Genomic DNA, 26,876 nt, shown 5'->3' with positions numbered 1-26,876 from the left:
ATGATTTAATGAAATAACATGAAATAATTAAAAAATTAGAGCTTGTTAGTTTTAGTATTTGTATTATAAAAATATTCATACAGCATTAATTAAGTTATTCCCAACACAACAAATGTATAAATTGAATTCATAATAAAAGAAAGAATTTATCCACACCAAACCTAGATGGGATTGTCCTCAACGATCAAACATAATGATATTTACAGATCTGTTTGAATTGCTATCTACAAAATTTTTGTAATGAATTAAAAATTCATCGCACCGGACACTATGAATTGAATTTATACTCTACTTTATAATATTAATATCGTTATTTTTTTACAGAACAAAATAGTTTTTAGCATTACAGTACATAATTCGATATTTTTTAAATTTTCTATAGCAATAACATTTTTATAAATAAATTGAAATATTGACAAACAGGCGGCACAAATTATGTATGTAGGTATATATACATTGTTTTATGTCATGAATATAAGTTATTAAGATATTAATTAATTAATAATTAATATAATAGTTCAATTAATGAACAAAACTATAAATATACTTTGAGCAGAATATTTTCTACATTTTTTAATTAATAAATTTTTGTGTGTTTCGCTTCAAGGTTTTCAGAAAAGCTACTAATTGAAACTAAAGGTAACTGGAATAAAAAAAAAAAAAATGTTAAATACTGCTACTACAAAAATGGTAAATTGACCAGTGCAGAGCATTCATGAACGTAATTTAGATAATTACAACTTCATGTTGAAACATAAATTTCGTTTGAAAATTTCTTTGGCTGATATTATGTGCAATCGATCATAAGAACATTAAAGTGAACGGGATGAAGTGTGCCTAAGATTATTAACTATACATATGTAGGTGTGTGTAAATATATATTTCATACTACTCTTACGAATTATTCCATTTATATTAACAATTTAACAATTGATATTTGTTTTAATATATTAAGTAATTGTAACATTTATAAATTTCAGTTTTATCGATAATTTAACAATTTAAAATATCAATTGTTATAATTATTGCAATCGATTTATCAATAAAAATATGTTTTAACGAACACTTTGACATTCTTACGCAAACATAAATTTTTTCTAATTTTGATACGAATCAACTGGGCAATTCGATTTCTAGCTTATCCTTAATTATTTGAATTTATTACATAATCAGGATAAGATCCTCAAAAAAGGATACTTTGGATTTTATTTAATGTGATTCAATAGCCTAGTCAAATTCCCATGTGATTCGACTAGTTTATAGTCACGAAGGTAACCGGTTCTTAAACCTATTGTACACGGGCCACCTTCCATTAAAGAATCTATAAAAAATTCCCGCTTTCATACAATCTCTCTTTCTTAAAGTATATGATTAAGTTATGTTTCACTCTATCTCACATATTTTTTTTTTTTAGCAAATAATTTTTTTTACTAAAAAATATCTCCGTGATATTGGCCCATCACGTTAATAATATCGTTAATTATAAATCGATTTTTAATTTTTTACATTCTCTAAAAACACACATACATTTGTTACTACCTACTGTTAGACATTTCCTCTCATTTACACAATTTTCTTTGCTAAATTTACATGTATATTTATACATCCTTGCCGGTTTCATTCATACTCAATTATGACAATTAATTATTTAAACTATTTAACAGTCTCGACATTAAATATTTTTTTTTCCCCCAATTTTTTAACAATTGTATTTGTCGAGACAAGTTGAGCAAAGACTACTTCATACGGTTAATGACCAAGTCACTCACTACTATCAATCCTTTTTGATAAGGACTTTCTGCTAAAGATTGTGCTAAACGTACTGCTTCCACGCAATGTTTTTTGGCGAGAAATCGTGTTTGTTCTAATCCTTGTGATTTATGCACCAACTCAAACGCCTTTGCTACATCTCCTGGCTCTTGAAAGCGACGCATAATCATTGGATTTAATTCAGGATACTGTACAAATAACACAAGAGTTAGTAAAAAAAAAAAATAAATCTAAGTAAAAATTGAAATTACTAATTAGTACTTACTCGTTCACATGCAAAAAGTACTGGCGCAGTAGCAAGACCTAACTTTAAGTCAGCCGCTGTAGGCTTTCCCATGGTTGATGAAGAAGATACAAAGTCTAAAAGGTCGTCAACTAGCTGGAAAGCTAAACCAATATTTCTTCCGTATTGGAAAGCCACGTCTGCTAATCTTTCATCAGCTCCACCCAGCATTGCAACCTAACAATAAAATAGATAGTTCAAGAAAATAATAGTTTATCAATAATTTCTCTTCCATTAATAAGAAAAAAAATGTAATATTTTTAAATTTATAACGTAATAATTGATTATGTCAGACATTCTTTACACCAGACACAAATTCCATAAATTAAAAGAAATTGACGAATTATAAACGAATTTATAAATTTACCTAAAATTGGAAAATCAATAAATCGATCAAAAAGATCTCATAATTTCACTGAATTTTAAATGAATCTTTAAAAGTTTACAGAGGTTATAAAAATAATAAAATTATCATTAATAATTTATACATTTTTATGTATAAATTCTGTGTTAATTAATCAATTAAAAAGTGATTAACATCTCAATTTTCTTAGATCATTATTTCTAATAACTTAATGAAACTGCTAATAATTATTGATCATAGTTGATAGCATATTATTTTAAAATAGAGTAAAGATGATTTAATCATCAATTAATAACTTACAGCTTTGGCAGAATTTGCAATAAGACTCGCTGTCTTCCTGTAGGTTTTAGTGAGGTAGTGAGCGAATCTTTCATTTTCAGTTTCCTTGGATCCTAGCTGCATGAACTCTCCTTGAACCAAATCCGTAATAACCTGTTAAGCCATTAATCTCATGAGAAAATTGTTTTATAATTGATTTCATTAGAATCCATACAACAATTAATACAACTGTTGAATGCTGAATAATCTTATTAAGTGCTTTTAAGAAAAAAGTAAAATAAGATCCAAGGATTTTAGAGTGGAACCTGATCTCTTTTGATTTTTTTTCAGTTGTTCTTATTCCACAAATATTCAGTCGTTAGAGTGATTTTATGGGTAATTATTCAATAATAAAAGCATTTATTTATGATGTAATTCTGTAAAAAATTTGACAAATACCTGGCTCAATGTAAGCGTAACATCGTCATTCTTCAATCTAGCTATCATCATTGAGGCCACAGCAAGAATGAAATCACCAGTCATTGTCACCTATAACAATACCAAATAATAAAATAACAAAAAGTAATTTTTTAAACGTTTAAACTTTCATCATCATAATTTGAATGAAATTTTTGTCACAAGATGATGTGTTTTATTTTTTTCTCAACTGTTTTACAAATAATTTATCTCTTGTTTACCATAAATAAAATTTTCTTATATTACAGAAAATTAACCCACGACATTGCGGTGTCCAGTGACCATTAAATAAACAGTTCATTCTAGAACTGTCTTTTAACTCCAATTTTATAGTTTCCTTTCACCAAATATATATTTCTGTACTATTTTTAACTAAATTAAATCCACGTGTTTATATTCGACTTCAAAAGAAGATATTTTACCGTAATCAATTAATTTATCTCTGACATAAGAATATGGAAATTTTAATAAGTAAACCAATGAATGATTTATTGATAAAAAAGATTTTTTCTATAAAATTATTTATTATTAAAACTGTATAAAACATCTTTATTTCAACGTTGTCACCTAGAAATCATAACCCCACGGCTAATTTTCAAATGAAAGGAAAGTCTGAATGTTTTCTCTACTATTAAATATCCAAGTGCTGAAGTATTTTAATTTACTATTGACTAAAGAGTATTATTAAAAAATTATTCCTGATGGATGTTTGGTCTTTTGTCTTTGTTAAAAGTATTGAGTACTTGGTAAATAAGCTTCACTAGTATCTTTCACTCATCATTTTTCTTAACTTTATCGTTTGCATACAAAAACATTACAGACAATGAGCCATAAATAAAAAGTCTTACCACAATTTCATCGACTATATTCGCAATAGTCCTTTAAAACATATTTTTCATCATTAGAAAATCATTCTTTTCAACTTATATTAATGTTAATTATCATAAATTCCAGAAAGCCGATTTCGTTGCTTGGAAATAAAATAGAAAATAATATATATTGACGTCTCTTCGTAGTATCTTCTTTTTCATTTATATAATTTTGCGAAATTTTTGCGGATTACAGAAAAACGTGTCATGCTAGTTGTCAAACGAGTATTTAAATGAAATATTTTTGATTTCAGTACCGTTTTTATTTACCAATTCAAATACTGCTGTTGTAATATATTTAGTTTTATTGCCAAAAATTTCCGATTCATTCTGGCAAAAATTCTCATACAAGATTTATAGGATTAATTTTGTTCCCATCACTTTAATTGAATTTTTTTTTGTTCAATCCATCGATTAAGAAAAAAAAACAGGGTTGTTTTTTTTCGGGCAATATTGATGTCGACAGTATTACATCTTCTAATAGCCGTTAAGTATTATATACTTGAGCAAGACTACCCATTTAGCGTCCTGTTAATGACTTCAATTGCATAATCTATTAGATCCTATATTACTCTTGACATTTTTTCCACCAATTTCTCGAATATTCAAGTGATATTTTACTTGAAAATTTATTGTTTCGGTCACTTTTATTGCCTTGTAATTGCACAATTTTCCTGACAACAATTATCAGTAATAATGCAAATAATTATTAACTTTCTAATCAATTTAAAAAATTGTTACACTTTCCCTTTAAATTTCATTTTTGACAGCTGAAAAACGTGGCCGCTTCAGGGCTTTAATTGCCCCGCCCGAAACTCTCTCACAAGCATGACGTGAAACGGAGATGATGCAAGTTCATCCTCGTTATGTTCCCAAGGTGAATTATGCTCATATTGGGAAAGTAGAAAATCTGTTTACGACAGATATTTATTTTTTATTCTACTCATAACTGATTCAGTAAATTTGTTCTCGTAATTTTTTATGAACTAAAACTCATCATTTATAATAAGTTCAATGACTTACTGTTATTTTATTTATTTTAAACATATTTAAATATTTAAATATTTAATCAATTAAATAAATCTGAGTTATTTTTCAAAATTGTCGGTTGACATAAATCAAGTGTTAATAACCCGAAAAAATGATCTATGCTTCCGGATTCTATCCTTGAAATGTTAATGATAGTCCTTGGGTAGAATGTATTTAGCGTGCTGATTAAGTGACAGGTGGATTTGAATGAATGAAGAAATGAATGAAAATTTTGTTATTCTAAAGACGAATAATTGCAATAAGACGTTTAAAGAATTGAAACCTCATCGTTATTACAGAAAAATTAAATCAATAACAAATATCAAAGCCATAAAGAACGGTATTTCAAAAATGAATTACTGTTATTGAATTTAAAAACTATCATTATTTTTTATGGAAGTCATTATTGAAATTTTTTCATGTCTGACTCTGCATTTCCATATCTTCTGGTCAAGAAAGTGCGTTCGGAACCGTCTAGTGTGTGAATCCCATTAGCCTCCTTCTTGTCACATTCCCGATCAGGTGAGAGAGTTAGAGTTTTCATCGCCATACCCATTCAACAGGTTAAGTTTAAATATCTACATATGGATTGTCATGCCGACTTGTTTCAATTATATACGTGAGACGCGTGCTCGCTTGATCTCCTTCCGTATTGACCGTAAATACTTATTTTATTACGGAAACGGAAGTTACAGAATTGACATTCTTGGATGCAAGTGATAGTTTATTTATTTTATATAGAAATCGAGTTAATAATTAAAGTCATAAAGTGAAAAGATTTACCTTCTTTTGACTCCAGAGAACATTGACTGATGGTTTTCCCCGACGAAAATCAGATTGATCTATTACATCGTCGTGAATTAATGATGCACTGTGAATCATCTCAGCTATCATCGCTACTTGTCGTTGCGATGGCAAGAGACCACTACAAAAAAAAAAATAAAATTACTCCAATTAATTGAATCAAAAGTAATGCCATTTTTTTCATCTTTAGTGCATCTTTTTTTAATTCACTCGTAGGTAATCGCAAAATAAATAAAATCAATTAGACTTCACTGAAATCATAATTTAATTTAATAAATAAAATATTTTACTTAATAAATATAATAAGATTTTTTTAAAAATATTTTGTTGATTCAATAACATTATAAATGAATTTAAATATTTTTTTTGTTTTAAAATTTGAAAAAAATTATTCATTGTTTAATTACTAAATTATTTGATGCATTAATTAAATAATTAAGTAATACACTGAGAAAAAAATAAATTAATAATTAATAATAAAGTAAATAATAAATTAAATCTACATAATAAAAAATATTAACAAATTTTATAGATAAAAATGTGGATTATATTGAATAAAGTTAACAATAAATATAAATATTGGGAATTCCGATGTTGAACAATAATGTTTAGAATACATTTCCTGTCTAATGAATATTTTTTTATTACATAAAATAAATAGTAATTATTTCTTTAACGTTTTCTAGAACATTCGACAAGTATTGCGAATAAATAAAAGTAATAGATTGTTACGTTCGATACGGACAGAAATTTAGTGCAGTCATAATAAAAAATAAGTATTTGAAGCAAAAGTCGCGTAAACTTACTTTCTTTCCTTGTGATAATTGATGGCTCGCGCCATGAGGATCGCAACCATTGGCCGCAACGCCTTTCCCTGCCCATCAAAGTAGTACGTCGCAATCGTTTTCAATTCGTCTACTGTCGTGTTCATGATGAGCTCCTTTAAAACAGAAAGAAAAAAAAATTTATAACAATGAAAAAAGATTATTCCAGAACACTGTGCATGCAACACAACCTTGACTGAGTTTTTGAGAATAAAAAATAGCCGGACGAGATTTTCCAGTCTGGCTCTCTATGAAATGACTTGTCAGAAGTTATTCAGGCTCCACGAAGTCATATAAGTTGCATTTAAATCGTAAGAAGTAATGCCGGATGCTCAACGACACCCTTTTAAATCAAAAGTTGCGCAAAAAGACTTGCTCTCAATACGCTATGGAGCAATGCATAGGTGCTCACGTGTGCTCTCATTATTCCTTATATCACTCCAATAATTTATTTGCTGCTATGCCTTTTGTTTTTCGCCACTTCAAACAGTCAAATGTGAAAGTGATTTTCTTAGATATTTATCATTTTATTTTGTAAATATAGACAAACTGGTCTTGACAAGGATATTAGGAATAATTAATTATTAAAAAGACTTCAATATGTATTCCAGATCAGGTAAATAGTAGATTATTAAACAAGGGAGGAAATAATGATATTCTGAACTGTGTGTACAAGTTCATTACAAGCCAAAGGTGAGGGTGGCAAATATCCAGAGAAGGATATCTTACTTAGCTTCCATGACCAAAGTACTATTTTTCATCAAATTATTGTCCAAAATAAAATTTTGGTGTCTGTTTTGAGGTTAGAAAAGTGACATTTTCTCTTTCATAGAGACGACACCCGTCTGCGCATGCGCACAGATGATTTTTTATTTTTTCAAGTGGAATGGAAGCAGGGAGAAAACTTCAACTTTCAGCAGAGGTATGAGAAAACACTAAATTATTTAATATATTTAATTTCCAATGTTCTTACTATCGTTATCTTACTTGGATAAAAAAGTATAGAAGAATCCAGGGCAAAACGAGTTTCCAGATTTACAATTTTTTAATACACAAAATAATGTCATTAAAACTATGACAATGTTTTGATATCAATCCAAACTTTTTTCCAACACTTCCATGGGGTCTGTTTTGCCCCACTAAGTTGCTAAAGTTCTAAAGCCCCATCTTGCTCAACATTCCCCAACGTTGAAAAAATATGTGTTAATTATTTGTTTATGCACTGAAAGGAATTAAAACAGTTGAATTTACGATGACAAATTGATATTCTATTTAGCATTTAATTACTGTGTCCTTCATGGTTGTAAAAAACTTAACTATTATATGTTAAGTAGAACTTTAATGTTTTTAACATTGAATGGAAAATTAATACATGGCAATAAAAATTAATACACAATGTAAATTTTTTTATATTTAGAGAAGACGGGGCAATATAAAGACACTATAAAATTATGTTTACTTGAATTCTTTTAATAAAAGTTTTTCATTAAATTTAATTAACAAATATAATTGAATTAAAAAGAAAAGAAGATTAATAAAAAAATTATTTCAATTAGAATAAATGATTATCTTTTGGAATACTCCATTTTACTCTAGGTACCCCATATTGTTTTGATTTCCTCTATATTTAAATGCGTGAATTATTTTTAAAATATTAAAATTGAAATTAATATTAATTATAATTAAAGACAATTAAGGAATGAATTTATTTTGTATGTAAGTAAATCTAATATGTTTAGTTACTACACTATTTATCGAATGGAGTGAATAAAAAAAACCGTACGAGTATAAAATTTTCTAGAAGCTCTTAGAGATTTTTCTCCATTTTAATCAATAAAAACTTTACGAAATAAAGAAGTGAAATTGCCTACACTTTATTCTATTTCATTCGTTACTATTTATAATAATTAAATTCTTCTCATTAAATTTACAACGATATGCTCGCTGATTTTTAAAAACACTCAAATTTTACTTTCGAACGTTGAGTTTTCACTGTTTCAATTTTCGAGAGCATTTTTTGTTCGTCAAATATTTAATGTCGTAATACTCTTCCACATGAAAAAAAAAAACCAGCCTTGCCACTTAGAATTCCGCGTGCGTTATGTCGCGAAAGTCTTCACTGGCATTCGACCAATCTTCTTATCCATATAATAATTAGAAATATGTTCATTCACATTATTAACTCCATTTTGGTTCCAAAGAATTCGTTTTTTCCTAACGAAGAATGTTCACAACAGTGTGTCATAATAATTACGAATAATGATCACATAATGACTAATAGATAAATAATTGGGAGAGAAAAAAATGAAGAATGATCGACAGAAGAATTGTCGAGTGGTGAATGAGGAGGTCAGGGCCGGCGGACAGTGACTCTTTGCGTGTCTCGGCATCAAGACAGCAGGTGCTTTCTACGCTAACGATTCTTCACGCGTGAACGATCAGACGACCGTGAGTAAAAGTTCAAGCGTATCTGCACGCGTTGTATGATTCTCAGTAGGTCTACATTCTCACTAACAACTTTCGCTAGGAATGAGAATCAACAATATGAAAATTGCGTTACAATTGCACTTAGTGAAATTACGTTTTTTTTTTTTTTTGATAAATTATTCTTTAATTAATACATAAAAATCTCTCTATAAAAAGATGAATGTTATAAAAAAACATCTATACAAGTCTAATTATTTTTATTTCACTATTTATTATTATCAACATGATTATCAATGAAAACAAATAAAGCAAAGTGTTTTATTCCAATGCACTTGAAGTGTTTTAAAATAACGTCACCCATTTGATTAGCATTGTAGTCTCTTTTAATGTACTTAAATGTGTTTAAAAAATGACTACGATGTCAATCAAATGGGTTAAGTCATTTTAAAACACTTTAAGTGCATTGAAATAAAACACTACGATTTGCAGTGGTATTCAAAAATATTTTAGCATCTTTTAAATTGTTTAATTTTATTAATTATATTAAAAATTATATCTCACTGTTTTTAATAAACAAAATCACGCAATGTTTATTAATAATAAATATTGAGACGATTGATTTAAAATTATTTTTTGCATAACACAGGACTTTAATGACTTCTTTTAAGATGAATAAGAGCAAAAAAAATGTCCTTAACATGCATTTATTTATAAAAAATAATAATAAAAATATTTAATGCGAATTTATTATAAAAAAAAAAAGTGTATTACCCGACGTATGTCATCATATACATCCTTTAGATCATCTTCCAGCAGCCGGTAAGGATCCACATGTAGATCTGGTAATGATCCAGGTTGTTGTGTTTGCATCGAACTCATCGCTCGTGTCGCACTGAATGTGTGATCTCGAGGAGTTGTCTGATTTTGTTGCTGCAAAAAGAGAAAAAAACAAAACGTTATTCATAAAATAGTCTTAAAACTTAAAGATTAATTATGAATAAAGAAAAAATAAATAAATAATTTAATAATAAAATTTCACTTCTTCATTTATCTGTCTGACTAAAGACTGTTTATTCTCCTTGCTCATGAGCTTAGCCACCTTTGGGGTTTTTTCATTGATAAAATAAACGATTAAGAGCTCACATAAATTATAGGGAAAACGGAATAACTATTGCGCGAGCATGGATAATCATATTCAATTTTTTCCCTTCATCTCTTTTCTTGTGAGTATAAACGGTAGTAATCACATAAAGGTGTAATTACGAGATCATTCGACGCATACTAGAAAGTTCGATTGCACTTTCTGCACGTGGTTCTTAAAGGATTACAAGGTTAAAACGTTATGAATGATTACTTGTGTTAAGATAAAAAAAAAAACATAATGACAGATTAAAAAATTTTCTTATAAATGTGTATGAAAATCTGAGTAAATTGTTATTTATTAATTTATCTCCAGCTTTATGAAATCCGAAAAGTAGGAAAAAATTGATTACTATACATTGTACAGAAAACTGTAATAAAAAATGTTAATAAAAAAATAATTATGCGAAAAATTTTGTAATATTTATTGAATGAATAATATCAACATCCTGTCCTATTTGCAAGAAATAATTTTTAAATTATAGTAATCAGTGAACATTGTTGCAGTTTTTATTTCATCAATAATATTACAATCTAATAGTCATTCACATTCCCACGTTGCTATAAGATATAACTTATAAGATAGTAAACAAAGGTTTCGATTATTACAACTTTTTTCAAAAGACTTTCATAGACATGATAGACTATCAGAGGTCTAGTCAAACATTATGCTAATATGGTCATGTTAAAATCTGAAAAGGTTCTTGTATGAATAATAATAAAGTATTGGAAAAACCCATGTTAGAATTGACGTCCAAGATAAATGATAACAATTCTTTTTTTCAAATAAAATGCGACAGTCTGAATTTATTTTGAACAAAATCTACAACTCTACGTTCAACTTTTTACATTTATTATTCCTAAATTGAATGATTAAATCCATTTAAAAAGTCATTTGGTTTTTTTTCAAGATTTCTTTTCGATAAAAATCTCAATTACTCCAAAATCTTTTCAAGATATTAATGTATATTTAATAAAATCTATTTTAAACAAATTACAAATACTTTGTTATCAATTGTTACACATTTTAAGTGTGTTAATTTCTATAAAGAATGTTGGAGATTCAGGATTATGGCGAAAGAACATTAATTAAATATAGACTGAATTTATTTCATTACACCAAAAGTATGGATACTTTAATTAAAGATAACAGATTGTGCTGAAAAGTGCATCTGTGTCTTTCAGACATTTTTTTAAGACTAATTAAAAATTTATTTAAATATTTCCTTTATAGTAAAAATAACCAATCCTCTCTTCTTTGTTTATATTCACCAATGTCTCCAGTATGTGGCATAAAACATATCATTATTATCCACGTTATTTTTTATTTAATAAATACAAAAAATATTCTTCTTTCATTCCATCATTACAAAACTATCACTGATGTTTTTTAACTCATCTAGTTGTCAAAAATAATTGTTTTGTTATCTTCAAAATATAATAACATACTTCATAAGTCAGTTAATAACAATTATTTACACATTACTCATTATTTTTTTATAAATAAATTATTATTATTCAATCTCACTTTTACTTTCTAATAAAGACCAATCCATAAAAGTAATCCAGATAGACAAAATAAATCTCATAATAATACTTAGGATTTTTTTATACTTTAATAAAGTGAGGCAGTACCTTTAGAGGCTAATTACTACATATTTTACCTTAGAATATTAATAGAACTTTAGTTTGCAGTGTATTGTATTAAAAATCCAAAGGTGTTAAAATGTAATGTAACGTCTAAATGTAACACTTGAAGTTATGTAAATTTCTGTAGATTATTTATGGCATTTACAATATTAAATATGTTTACATAAAATTGGTATATATATCACACTATATTGTTCAATAAATACATTTGATTAAAACAAAATATTTTTCCTATTTTAAAAACATTAATTATGAAATTATAAAATAATCAACTTTTCTTTTTGCTGGGAAGTTGAAAAGGTTACAATCTAATAATTGAATAAATTTCTCATTTACAAGTATACTTAGAGCACAAATAAATTATGACGTTTATACATTTACTAACAACACTGCAAACTAAAGTTAAATGTCATAAACAAATTACATAAAACCACAAATCTAAGAGTTAACTACAAAGTCGGTATCTCTGTGATTTGTTTACAAAAATTGAGATTAAACACATTTAATTTCAGAATAAAAAGGCTCACAAATAAGATAAAAAGTTGATATATGAATCGATTCATCCAATAAATTGATGAGATAACGAAAACATTGGAGAATTAATTGAGTGGAAATGAGTAAAAAGAATGTGTTGACAATAGCAATGAAGTTATTGGAGATATAGAAATGAAGTAAAACTAATTTTTTAACAGACCAACTTTAAAAAATCTTTCGTCCAAGATGTTTTAACTTACAGAAAGAGTTAGAGTCATTAGTAAATTGTGTCATACTAGTCTTGTTTGACCGTCATGGAATTCCATTAAAAGCGTTACCGAAGAGAGAAAAAGTCAATGAATAAAAAAGCAAAGTATCTAAAGAAGAAGCAAAGTAATGCACTTATAAAGGAGAGACGGTTGGATGATAAAATGCGGTCGTGTGCGAGAGACGTGAGCGGGTATATCGCAATAATTCTTTCAGAAGCAGTGACTTGTATGCATTCTATACGATTTCCAATAAGTGAAGGAGTAAAAATCATCATTAGTAAATGTTTTAGTGTCTACCGGATCTTTTCATTTTATTAATGGACACCTGTTAGGTGTGGTTACTCTGACAAAGTGAATATAATCACTTATCTTTTACTCATTTAACTTTTAATCTCCACACTTGAACGTGTCTTAAAATATGACTAGAAATACACTGCGCGCTGTCTCAAGTCAACAACGTAAAAAATTATTTAATTTTTATTTTTATTTATTTCGAAAATTCAAAAATAAAACTAACCAATCAGCGCACGAATAAAATAGTTACGCTTATCTGATTGGTCGATTTAATTTTGTATTCTTTAATTATTGTTTTTTGGTATTTATTACGGTAATTTTAAAATTTATTCTTGTTATTATTATTATTAAATTGTAATCTCTATTATTTTATAAAAAAAAATATTACAAATATTTTATTATATTTACATGAACGGTTTTTGTAATTGTATTTCTATGTCTGACAGTTAGTCATGAGTTTTAATAGATAGGAACAATTTGTTCTGAGAAATAGTTACTTTAAAATATTCTTTTTTTCTTCCTTTCTTTCCTTTTTTTTATTTTAGCTTCCTTGTAATTAAATATATCTACATCAGACATTGTTTTAGGAGTTTATATTGTATGATAATGCAACAAAGAATTATGCTAATTATTACACACATGTTTCATAAAATTATTGTGGCTACTGTCTTATCAGTATCTTTAATAAATGAGGCTAAGGTAAATTGTATGTATATCTACTATAATAATTAGAATTATTTTTCTAACTTAACTAAATAAAAACTCGTTATTTTATAGAAATAAATAGCATAAATGATAATTTTTTAGTTGACTTTAAAAATCATTATTGGAATTTTAAGTGATAATTTATTTAAATATTTCTCCAACATTAATTCAATTTCTCAAATAAAAATGAAATGTCTTGATAAAAAAAAAATGAATGGAATGAAAGTGAACAAAGAAGTGAAAACTTTCCCATTCAATTTTCTTGCGTGATTTCTTAAAGATGGCACTGCTTAAAGGAAAATATGAATAATATTTTTTTAATTCAAAAATATTAAATAAATAATAGTAGTATTAAATCTGTAAGGACATGATAAGAGGACGCGATGGTGAATTGAGCAATGACCGTGTCAGATGTGTACTCATGCATGACTTATAATTTTCATAAAGTAAAATACGTTTATATTGAACCAGATTGCTATTAGATCGGTACACTGTTACAACTGCGTGGGATACACAAACATTTTTATATATTTGCCGTAGTTATAACAGTCTTATTACTCTTTTTACGATCGTTTAAGACAAGTCATTTATTATTAAATGCTAGTACTTGTGTGAAAGCAAGTTCAATACTGGCTCGCGAACTTTTACTTGATACTGCTTGAGTCACGATCGAATTCTGTGCCATGCACAAGGACATGACATGGAAAAATGAAAAAAATATGGTCGAGATTGATAGGAGGTTTAGGACAAGTGCAATCAATATTAATTATATGCTTTTTTTTCTCTCTTCACTTGATATTTAATCGTTAGCCTATTTTTACAAATAAGGTAAATAGTCATAAATTATTTGATTTAGATAATTTGTCTTTTTAATATAAATTATCATTATTGAGAGATAGTTTTCAGTTGAAAAACAGTTTCTGAACCTTTAGGAAAAAGTGGTTTTTAAAAAATCGGTTCCATTTTATATGATTAATATTATATGGTAATTTTTTATAAATATATCTCTGGAATTTGATGTTTATAAAAAAAGAGAAGTTCTTACAAGTAAAAATATTTCATTCGATTATCAATATCGAAATTTCAAATAATCACAATGAAACATTTCTTCGAAATTATGAATATTTTATTAAAATTATTTTATTTAATCAAATGAATAAAATGTCATTTGTTTTCAAACTTTTCGTAACATTGGAACAAATGACATAATGTGTTTTTAATAACAATATCATTATGTATATTATAATTATTTTAAAAATACTCTAAGTTCCTTTTATTAATTAAATAAAATATTTGTTCATTTAACGCAATTTTTTTCTCAGTGTACATACAAATAAATAAATATAAAATTGTTTAAAAAAATAATTAAATCATATTAAACTATCTGAAAATGAATGAGTTAATATTCTTGAGTGGAGTAATTTTTGATTGGATCTAAATCGTTGTTCCGAAGTTGTTTTTTTTTTTGGTAAAAGCAACCCTTTTCTTTCGGATTCACTGCTTTCTTTCAAATCTTAAGGGTTGGATTTGACTTATTTTCCCTTTTTACGTACTTCATATGATCCCTGTGCGTTGGTTTAATTTTTTTTTTATTTTTCAATTTTTTTTTTTCCGTTCCTATGAACGTTCGAAACTTCAGCTACATTAATATTCACTACTTGCAATTAAAACTAATTTAAACAGTGATGGTTTTATAATTACAAATCAGTGAAAATCCAGTAATAATTTCCACTGATTCACCCTTAAAGAAATCCCAAAAGAAATATTAAATGTTACTTTGTAAATGATATAAAAATTGTAAGATCTTATGTAGAAGTGTTATTATTTTATAAAAGGGTAAATTTATAAGATGTATACTTTCTCAAACTGAATCAGTAAAAGCACTGATAATCAGTGAATATATTCATTGATTCGTTCAAGAGAGTAGATATATTTAATGTGAGTCCTCATTTTCATTTTTAAAAATATTTTAACGTCACTGTTTCTATATTCAGTCGAAATTAGCGTAGCAGAAGAAATTATATTGTAACTGCCTGTAACAAGTTTAACTGGTAAGGTGAAAAAATGTGAAAGTGGTCCACCCGGAGGCACAGGTAGTCAATTTATCTCTGAATCTTCAACATGAATTTAAGTTTTTCAAGAATTTTCATTTTATTTTCTTTCATATCTCATTGAATTCAGTTTATGGACTCTGCTTAACAACCATGGAATACAGTTAGGGAAATTTTTATATCTCAAAGAAAAAAAAAAAAATTTTTTTATTTAAAAATAAAAAATAAAAGTCTGTAACAAATGTTTTAAAATTATATTATGCAATAAGACTATTTAAAATTGGAAGTTTTTATTAGTCAAATAATTATTAGACATTGTGATAGTCTAGAAGGAAGTATTTTTTCATGTTAGGAATCTATTGAAAATACTCAAATGTAAACCCGGAAATCCCAAAATAGACTCGGACCTCCACCAGTGGACGTCCACTATATTTATCCAGTTTGGGAAGGAGTCGACTAACAATTTATGTTTACGATCAAAATCACGTGGATCTTTCAAAAGTAATGAAAAGAAGTGAAAGAAAAAAAAAAAAATAAAAATGTGTGAATTGGAGATTCAGAGAATTTATCTTATAAATATTAATTCTCTTATGTAGTCGATAATTTTGTAATAAACAGCGGTATGACAGTTAGTTCTACTCATAATACTTTCAATTCAACGGTAAAAATAATTAAAATTGTTACTTCAAATTAGTTTGACAAGCAGTTAAATATAATTAAATATTAAACTCATTATTTTTATCACAACAATAGATAAGTAAATAATAAGTAAATAAATGATAGTAAAATACCTATTATCTAACAAAACGTCTTTATTTCGTAATATAAATATTTTGCATAGCAAAGTTGATATTTCGTAACTTATGAAGTAAGAAAAAAAACAGAATAAAAGACTGGTGGTTGCTAAAAGACTTAATCACATTGATTTTACATCATCATTTATTTATCAGTCGATTTATTGAATAAAAAATGACATCTAATTAAATGAAAGAAATTACAAGCCACTTCAACAAATCAAATCGCTATTTATTTTATCTTTTACAATGTTTATATGATTATTTACTTATTAGTTCATTTCTCATTCTCAGACAAATAATATCGTCGATAAATCAAATACTTTTTTATTCGATTTTCTAACTCTTTCTCCCATGGAAATACCTAATAACTAAAATATTTTAATTTCATCGATTTGTATCCATTATAATGGATCAGTAATTATAATGGAAGTTAATTGTTGGTTTAAATGTTACTGATACCGCAATAATTCATTAAAAAATGATTAAGTAATTATTTCTTTTTAACAAGTTTACATAACTATTTACTCATCAGGCAATTTTTGTTTAAAGATAAAGTTTATCAGTTGAAAATAATTGTTAATTAATTAATTAAATGAAAATTTGTTGTAAAAAAAATTAATTTGAGGATTTATTTATCACTAATATGTCAGTAATGGATTTAAAAATAATTAAAAAGTTTATCTTATTCAAATAGGGTGATTGTTGTGATGATGAGTGGTTGGATCCTGAAACGACCTTTACGTAAGTTACATAATAATCAACAGAAACGTAAGAGTAGAAAAAAAAGATGACAGTCTATCTTGATACATAATAAAATTTATATCATACTAAAATATTGTGGCAATTCAAAGTCATAAAAAATGTATGTCAATAATTATTAGAGTATTACTAATTTTCTCGAAGGATTTAATGATATTTAAGTAGATTAATTTATTCAAATGTAATTGCAGAGTAATAAAGTTGTTGTGGGATATATATTTCATTAAATAGTATGAAAAAGAGTGAGAAAACGTTTTGTTCACTCTTGCTGTTCATTTTAGTACGATGGAATGCACAAGCTATACTATAGAATTTCTCCAGTGTGGCTTTTCACGAGTAGAAAGGTGGATTGGAGTTTCTTTGGAACGTTATACTTGGTATGGTATTAATGGCACTTAAGATACTTAAATGCGATTCTTGATTAAGATTGCACACTGTAAGACAATAGCTTTTATAATTAATTTGTGCAACTGGGCAATTTTCTCAATAAAAAAATTTATCTTAATCATTCTTTCCTAATTTATATTAAATTTTTTCATGCTAAATCAAATTAACACGTTGGAATTTTTTTTTTCTTCATTTGTAATCATTTATTTGAATAATAAATTATATATAAATATATTAAATATAATAATTAAAATTATCAAATATTCACTGATTTTAATCATTTTAAATTATTTTTACTGTTTTATTTTAAGAATGGATACATTGTAAATCTCAGTTTATTTAAAATATTTTAAACAATTATTTATAAGTGAAATGTTATTTCAATTGCAGTGCTAAAAATTATTAAACATTGATAAACAATTAATTTAATTAGTTATTTTAATTTATAATTAATTACCGAGTTTTTATAAAACATGTATTTAATCAAAAATTTCACTGTAAATCTCAGTTTTCTAAAATGCATTATTTTAATACGAATAAGTGTGTTGAATATACTTAGATCGGCGTTAAAAGTGGCCACCATTTTCAATAAATAGGTAACGTCATATTTAACACACTTATTCGCATTAAAATAATGCATTTTGGAAAACTGAGATTTACAGTGAAATTTTTGATTAAATACATGTTTTATAAAAACTCGGTAATTAATTATAAATTAAAATAACTAATTAAATTAATTGTTTATCAATGTTTAATAATTTTTAGCACTGCAATTGAAATAATATTTCACTTATAAATAATTATTTAAAATATTTAAAATATATTCTTTGATAATAAATAAATAAAGAATTATTTCTTACTACAATACAATTTAGAAATCATGAAATAAAAAAATTTCTAAAAAATTGACGACTTTTTGCTGCCATATCAATAATGATGCACAGTGACGATAAAATTTTGGAATGCGGGTATGACAAATATTTATTATTCAAAGAGAACCTTAGAAATGTTAGAAAATGGGTCAAAATAGAAACGATAAAAAATCAACAACGGAAGTACTGAATTTATTTAAGAATCGAATGGTTCATTGGTGAAGCGAAAAAATATTCGTTACGTCTCGTCAGACGTCCTTCATCCTCATTATGGTGTTTGCCAAAAAATCAGTTGTCCCACTAGTTGATCGTAATCATATTGACTCTTAAGAAAGGGAAAATATACACTTTCTCCAAGTGTCCGAGCGTGCTGGTGTCGACCCACATACCGAGTCATCGAGCCACGCACTCTACCCGTACCTTAAGGATGCTGTTTCATGTACATTACTCTGTATATACCTGTACGCAATTCACTACAACTTCTACCGAGACATAAGATATACCTTACGGGAATCAAGGTCGCTCTCACGATCTCTACACTTTTATTTTTTAATTTTTTAGACTTCATTTACGTAGATATCCATTTAGCAATTTGCTAAATATTTTTGCTAACTGTAAAAAACAATTTTGATTAATCGAATATCTATTATTCAAAAGAATTGATTTTTTTTCTTTTTTTACTAAATGAATTATGGATGTTTCATTAATTTTATTGATTGCTGGTAATGAGGAATTATTTTTAAATGAGGATCAATGATATTTAAATTTCATTCGAACAAGGCAAGTTCATATTAGGAGACTGACATATTTAAATTTAAAAAAAATAATATTATTAAAGATAATGTATCATATGTAAATCTCTTTTGGAGTTCACTAAACTGATTTGTAATGAAATTTAATTTTAATAATAATCATCAATACTTTTCTATGTCATTCAAAATGTTATCTTTGTATCTAATTCGAAATTATGATTGACACTTTTATCTAAATAAAATACAAAGGATGGATTGCGTCTAACATTTATCCTCCAACATTTAGCTTAAATAACAAAGGTTAAAAGCGTTCATCTTATTATTAGACCAATTTTCTACTCTTTTTCTAAGCTTTCATCTATCATCATTAATTTTATAAAATGCCTCTATTAAGGTGGTTTAGATAGAAGAAAAGGGACTGAGAAATTAAATAAAAATTTTAAATGACTTTAAGAGTTATTAATTAAAGTAGTATTCAAATTTAAATGTCTTTCACTTTGTATAGTCTTTGAGAAATTATTTTCCACAGTTATTTGATCCGTACTGTATGATCATTCGAATTGGTAAAGGTGAAGGTAGAATTATGGACCAGTCAGTAATATGGTCCATATGTTTATTTAAGGAACAAAGTGTGTCTTCTATCAGCTAATCCACATATACATTAAAAAATAAATTCTTGACAATAAAGAGGAATTTCGAAAAGTGACAATTGATGATAATTTAACAAAGTAAAATGTGATTGAGTAAAAACAAAAAGTGATTCATAATTCTACCTTCTCCTTCATAATTATATGCACTGATAGAAGAGATTTGTAGTCATAAAAGAGACTTTTTAACTGTTAAAAAATATTTTTTTACGATAAAATTAGATTTATTAATTATAAAACCACCAATGTGTTCATAACTAAGGCTTTTTTATTACTAAAAAATATTTATTAATAGTTAAAAAACGTTGATTTCAATAATTAAAAAATTGTTTATTAACAGTAATAAGTCTCTTCTATCAGTGTGTTTATTGTTTTTATTCAAGACTTGCAATACAAATCTAAATGTTTTATTTTAAAACACTTTAAGTGTATTAATATGATGTCACCCATTTGATTAACATTGTCTCGTTTTTAAAACACTTGGAAACGTATTAAAAACGAGACAACGTTAATTAAATGGATGACGTTATAATAAAACACTTTTAATGTATTAAAATAAAACACTAAAATTTGCAGTGTGATGATGATAAAAATTGCCACTAAAATGTTGCTAAATAATTCAACTGTTCAATGAAGATCATTAAAAATAAATAAAATTGAAATTAAATTTTTATTATTCTATTGATTACTAATAAACAATGATTGTTATTGTAAATAATTACTATTAGATTTATTTTAAAGACTGAAAGGAATAAATTTTATTTTAACTTTATTTTAATATTTTTATTTTGTGAATGATAATATAAATATGCCAATAATTAAAAATGTTCAAAGAAAATATTTTTAAAAAATAAATTTTTGTATAAATAATGTTTTATAACTCAACTAAATAAATCTCACTAACATTTCAGTTTATCATTGACAGTTTCAAGGAATGAATGATAAATTCTAAAACTAAGGTACTTCTTGAAAGGTGTTAAAACATAAATATATTTTTGAGTAAATTTAACAATGAATGAGAAAAAAAAATTTTGTTCTCTCAAGTAGAATAACGCTTTTGTTAACATGCCACCTGCCTGACCAATGTGATAAGCAGTATCTCACACATGAATTTTAAAAATAAATCCATCTTCTTCAGAGAACCCTCCAACTCACTTTCATTACCAGCCTGACCTTCAGGAGTTTTTGAAGAATTTAAAAAATGTTTGAAAATGGAAAGTTCTTTGTATAAATTTCTCAAACTCCATAAAATGAACATGGAAAAATCTCTATAAATCTTCACTATTGAGTTGAATAATATGCAGTTATCAACGGTAAAAAATAGCTTGATACCCATGAAGAAGCATTTATATTACAATGAAAGAATTGAATAGTAAAATAACGATTGATTCAGGTATCTAGAGGAAAAGTGATCGCCCACAGACTCTCTATGGACTTGTAAATACATATAATATCTACACATGTGCCTAGATTATTTATTGACGTATATATGTATCGATATTCTAGAGGTATGTGATTGTATTAGGCGTTCGACTTTTACCCTGCGCAATGTAAGTCTCGCATTTGGGTATCGAGGACACAAGTTCTGATCGGTACGTTCATGATACGCCCCTCTACCTCTGGAGAACGTCAGGTGCACAACCATAAACAGGGCATTGTCATCAGGTTATGTCTAAATTAGAATCAACTCCATTTTTCCCAGTATCTAATTACCTTCATTTAAGAGTCAAGGAAAACAGATCACTCGAACTCATTTTGATGAAGATTTTAATTACTCAAAGATTTTCTCTGAAAATTTAATCTTACAACACATTTAATAGTCGAATAACTTTACATTCATTAAACATTTATTACTTTTTTCCTGATTTAGTTATTTTTATCATAAAATACACTCAAATTTCTAACGATTTAAATGAATAATTAAACACTTCTTCAAAAAATTTATTTAAATTCATTTGGAGAATTTTTTTTATCAAGTCAACACTTCACACCAAAAAAATTCAAGTGTTTAATAATAAAACATTTCAAGTGTGTATCGATAAAACATTTCAATGTTTAAAATGTTGAACAAACTATAGCATTTTGGTAAACGGCAAGAAGTGTTTAAAATTCATGGACAAAATTACTATAGTTTGTTTATAGCGTTAAACATTGTAAACACTTTAAATGTTTAATTTTTAAACACTTGAATTTGTAGTAAATGAATAGTGTATTTATTTAAAAGTTAAATCATAACAGGAAATTTTTACTGTTAAGGAAATGAAATTATTTGAATTTATTTCCAGAAAATGCAACGAGTAATTTAAAACTCATTCTTGATGTTGAAATTTGTTTATCAAAAACACTCATTTCTTCCGTAAAAAAAAAAAAATAAAATGTCATTCATTAAGGAAGAAAAAATGACAGGAAACATAAACATTGAAGAAATATTTATCCATAATCCGAATTATCACTAGATTGATGACGATAATGTAAAGGACGAGAAAAGTCTTGTTTAAAATTGATAAAGTCACGATTATTCTACATTGTGTTGAAAGTCCTTTGTTATTTTTTATGTAAGATAACTTGAATAAAACGAGGATGCTTTGAAGAGTCCATTAGAACTAATGAGGTCATGCTAGAGTTCTTTGACGTTAAACTCGACCTTACTTGTTAGGATTTACGTTTCGCTTTCGACCAAGCGAAAGCTTTCGCGTTCATTGCACTTGGATTGGATTTGCGACAGGCTATGCGCCATATATCCGATGCAACCGTGAAACATGATATTTCAAGTCATTTACGTGATCTCGCAATGTTGCGTTGTATCAATATACACAACTTACGACACCTTCGATCATCTTTGGTCAAGACATTGTAAGTATGTAATCGAATATTCATTTTCAGACTGATTTTTTCAGTTCTCTACACTTGTAACTGCTATTTATCTTTCAAGAAAATAGAAATATTTTTATTAATTTTTTTTCCTGAATATTCATGACAGAATATTCATTTTATATTATATATAAACAAATTGCAAGTGTAGAAATATCTCGAGTTTAAAAAAAAAAAAAGAGAAAGACTGGTTTTACTTGACTACATTATTTACAACTATCTATCGGATTAGATGTTGTATACAAGATCAGCTAGTATTCAATATTATAACTTAAATGATGAATCATAACATTGAATATCATCTTGCAGTTCAATTTTTAAATATAGTTTAAATGCTGAAAATGTTTCAATTGATTAATAGTATTATTGCGAAGTTATTCCAACACTTTCGAAGCTTAATTAGAAACTCTAATGATCATTTATGGTAGACTTCGTAATAACAAAATCTATTTCGAGTAATAAATTAACTTTGTTTTGGAACAAATAATGTTTTTAAGATGAAAAATATTTTTTTTTTTAGTTCACGATAAATTCATTATTAATATTAATACTTTTTGTCTTTTATTTAAACATTTTTTAATAGTGAGTATTAAAAATTCTTAAAAAGAACACAATTTAATAGGATTTTATAAACTTAGTTCTATCATAGGTCATAAAAAATATCTAACCCATCATTTATAAAAATTCAATTAACCTACTTTGAAAGTATACTTCTAAAGTGCATGTATAAACCATGTTTACTTTCCATTTGATTTTTTATCAATTTTTAAATTTAAACAACGAGATACTTTTATCTAAATAGAAATGTACCAAATGAATAATTTGAAAAATTTTATTTTGAATTTTCAAATAAATCATTTCATGGACGAAAATAAATTTCAGGGACTCATTAACACTTTGATCTGGATGATTTAATGTAGAAGTCAATATCTAGACATCTTTACAAATGCATTGAGAATTAAAAACTACTGAAATCAATGGAATATATTATTTAATTATTTAATTAACTCAGAAATTAATTTATCAATTCAATTCATTATTTAATAACTTAATGATGAATAATTTTGTCCAAATTACAAGTAAAAAAATTATTTATTTAGCTATTTATAATTTAACTTTATAGATTTTATTTTTTATTTTAAAATAAGTAAAAATTTTCCAACTTCCTCTTCGTATGGTAATAAAAATTATTTGACCTGAAGGTCGATTTGTCAGGATGAAGTCATTTAAAGAAAAAATACTGCATTTTTAATGGCAATTCCCAGCAGGTAATTTAACTAAAAAATAAAGTATTTTGATAATCAAACTAATGATTCTTTTGATTTATAAACAAGTAAGAGACAGTTAATCTATTAGTTTCTCAATATGAAACATGATTTATTTATATCTCGTTGTTTTTACAAACCTGAAGAAACAGAACAAAGAAATCGAGCCAGGATGAGCAGAATATTAATCTCGTTCAACAAATAAATATTTCATAAATATCAATGGCTTAGAGCTGTCATTGGGAAACATTGTCTATGCACAACGAAATCACGTATATGAATAATCATTTGTTTTATTAAAATAAATTGATAGAAAATATAAGACTCTTTAGCAGAATTTTGAAACATGAAAAAGGTTCGTATCTCATTCAGACATTTCCCATACATTTTGATGGGTTTTTAAAAATATCTAGAAAAGCGGAAAATTAATAGAAAACAATAATTAGTCAATAAATTCTGTACAAGGCGTGAAAAAAAAATATATTCACATCGCATTCCTGCGACGCAACTGAACGAAGCGTTTTTAAATAAACGAGTACAGAATCGCAATGCCTACTGAGTGCGTCAATCAATCGTCTCCAAGTGGTTCGTCAAGATCGAAAGTGAATAGCATTTGAATTTAATTTCATACCAAAGAGAGAAACAGGAGACTTTGATGCCAAGACAAAAGGACATGCCGCAAATATTTTAGATATTTGTTTAAGGGAGTTGGAAAATTTCGACTTTCAACACTTTTTCTCGATATATACACAAGAAAAAAAATGGATTTGATGCATGGATGTCTACGATAAATACATAAAATTAGATATCTAAGTGATTCTTTAGAGATAAATACGTGCATTAAGTGAGAGTAAGTCTGTTAATTGATGCACGGAAAATAAAGAGAGTGAGATAGAGGAAAGTGTATAAAATATTCAAGTACAAGAGAGGAAGAGTAAGGAATATTTTCATGTTGAGAATCTGCTGACAAGCAACAAATAAGACTGAAGAAGAACGAACCGTGGCCGACCACGAGAAAGTCAAGAGCACGAGACAGAAACTTGAAGGATCCGCCAGTTAGCCTACTTACTGTTTCAGACAAAATCTCATCGAAATCGCGACATCTTTTCAAATTACTAGTGAATGGATATGAAAGGATAATTTTTTATCAATATTATTTATATAAAATATAAATGTATGTATATATTTTTTTTATCTCTTAATTTAATTTTACATTCTAATTATTTTAATACTTTACTCATATTTTTAATTATCAATTTCTATGAACAAAGGATCATCGATATTTTCTTACATAACAATCAATTATGAACTTATGAGCCGTTACATCCTCACTGTAATTTATTAAAGAGACGACTTTTAGTATTTTCGATAAGTCATTTCAAAATAACATACTTTCGAACACACTTGATTGAAAAGACTTTCATTTTTATATTGAATTATTATAAGCGACATCACAGAAAGTACTTCTTTTTATGTATTTCCCATAAAATATATTTAAATTCAGGACTTGCGCAGATTTTTCGCGCGCTCTTGACGCACTTTTAGTCAAAAAAGCGACTAAATGTGTTCAAATGATGATTTATAAACATTTATTTTCAACAATGAGGTCTAAAAAATATTTTTACATTGACAACTAAAGTGTATTAAATGAAAAAAATTTTTTAAATTAATATTTATTAATAATTACAATTGTTTTAAGATGTGAAATGACTAGTGTAACAATAAACTCATGTTTAAAACGCGCATGTTCATCACAACAGCTGACTAGTATAAAGAAATGATCTCAAGTAATGTTGAATACCGAGTTTTCTCCTAAAAATGTGACTTTCACGTGCTAGAAAACGCAGTATGATTTCGCGTAGCTACTGAGTTTCAAGAATCATGCACATTAAAGTGTAAAATAAATACAATGCCAATGCCCGCGTCATTTAAATTTCTTGTATCTCTCTATGATGCCAATAGGGCACGTTAATAAAATTGCAGCACTGCTAAATCTATTATGTAATTTTAAAGACATGTTTAGAAGTAAAATAAATCCATTTATTTTGTCATTTGTTTACTTTGATTTCATTGAACCTATTGTTAATTATATAAGCCTTTTTAAACATTTCATTACCCCAAATGTTATTAATATAAACATCGATTAGTTAATATAGCATTTGAAACATCAAGTCACGAGTAGCAAAACACTAGGTTATGTCAACCAACATGAAAAAGATGATCAAAAATGGTTTAAATTTGACTGAAACTTTCACATTTTATTACTGCTTTTTTTCAATAGAATTTGATGAAACTTCAGTTAATCTGTTGGATTCCTTGTCAAGGATTAATTCAATAAAGTGTCATTAAATAAACTATTTTAAAAATGATGCATTATTATGAAAGCACATTAGAGGAATATAACTCACCCTGCATTGTTGCACTAAGCTCGTGACAGGGCGTTGGCTTTCCTGGTGCAATTTAACACCTGTCGTAGTAAATCTCCTGCGAATCTGGGCAAAGTGTCCAGATTGTTGGCACAATTTCTCGACCCGAGCACAAAGCCGACTCGACCCTATACACGCCATAGCGAAAAACGGAGTGAGACTCGTCAAGACTTTCGAGTTGCTCTTGAGTACCATTCCCGGGTTCCCCACTTTGAACCATCAAAATCAATCCCCCACCGGCTGTCCCTTCCTGTCCTTACTTTTAAACACCAGTCACTCTCTTGTCTTGCTCTTATGCCTAAGCCAAACACACGTTGCACAAGTTTGCGATAGCACTCACTGCCCTGCTAGTTTCAATCGTCCAATCCCTCCCCCAATCGGCATTTCTCATCCTCATGCTGGATACCTCCAC

At 27.1% G+C, this 26,876-nt stretch overlaps 1 protein-coding gene across 1 annotated transcript; it reads right to left on the bottom strand.

Annotated features, from left to right (window-relative positions):
* Positions 1-45: 45 nt before the first annotated feature.
* qless (decaprenyl diphosphate synthase subunit 1 qless) lies at positions 46-26,855 on the bottom strand. Its single transcript, XM_035086829.1, has 8 exons — positions 26,447-26,855; positions 9,877-10,035; positions 6,661-6,794; positions 5,834-5,975; positions 3,135-3,224; positions 2,718-2,849; positions 2,036-2,230; positions 46-1,958 (listed from the first exon to the last, which is right to left on the bottom strand). The coding sequence occupies exons 1-8, from the start codon at positions 26,657-26,659 to the stop codon at positions 1,737-1,739; spliced, it is 1,287 nt and encodes a 428-aa protein (XP_034942720.1). The 5' UTR covers positions 26,660-26,855; the 3' UTR covers positions 46-1,736.
* Positions 26,856-26,876: the final 21 nt, after the last annotated feature.

This window comes from Chelonus insularis, unplaced genomic scaffold (genome assembly GCF_013357705.1).
Source record: "Chelonus insularis isolate UGA/USDA-ARS -01 unplaced genomic scaffold, ASM1335770v1 contig_404_pilon, whole genome shotgun sequence".
NCBI classification, from domain to species: Eukaryota; Metazoa; Arthropoda; class Insecta; order Hymenoptera; family Braconidae; genus Chelonus; species Chelonus insularis.
The sequence above is the reverse complement of the archived record's forward strand: the minus strand, read 5'-3'. Positions and strand labels throughout refer to the sequence as shown.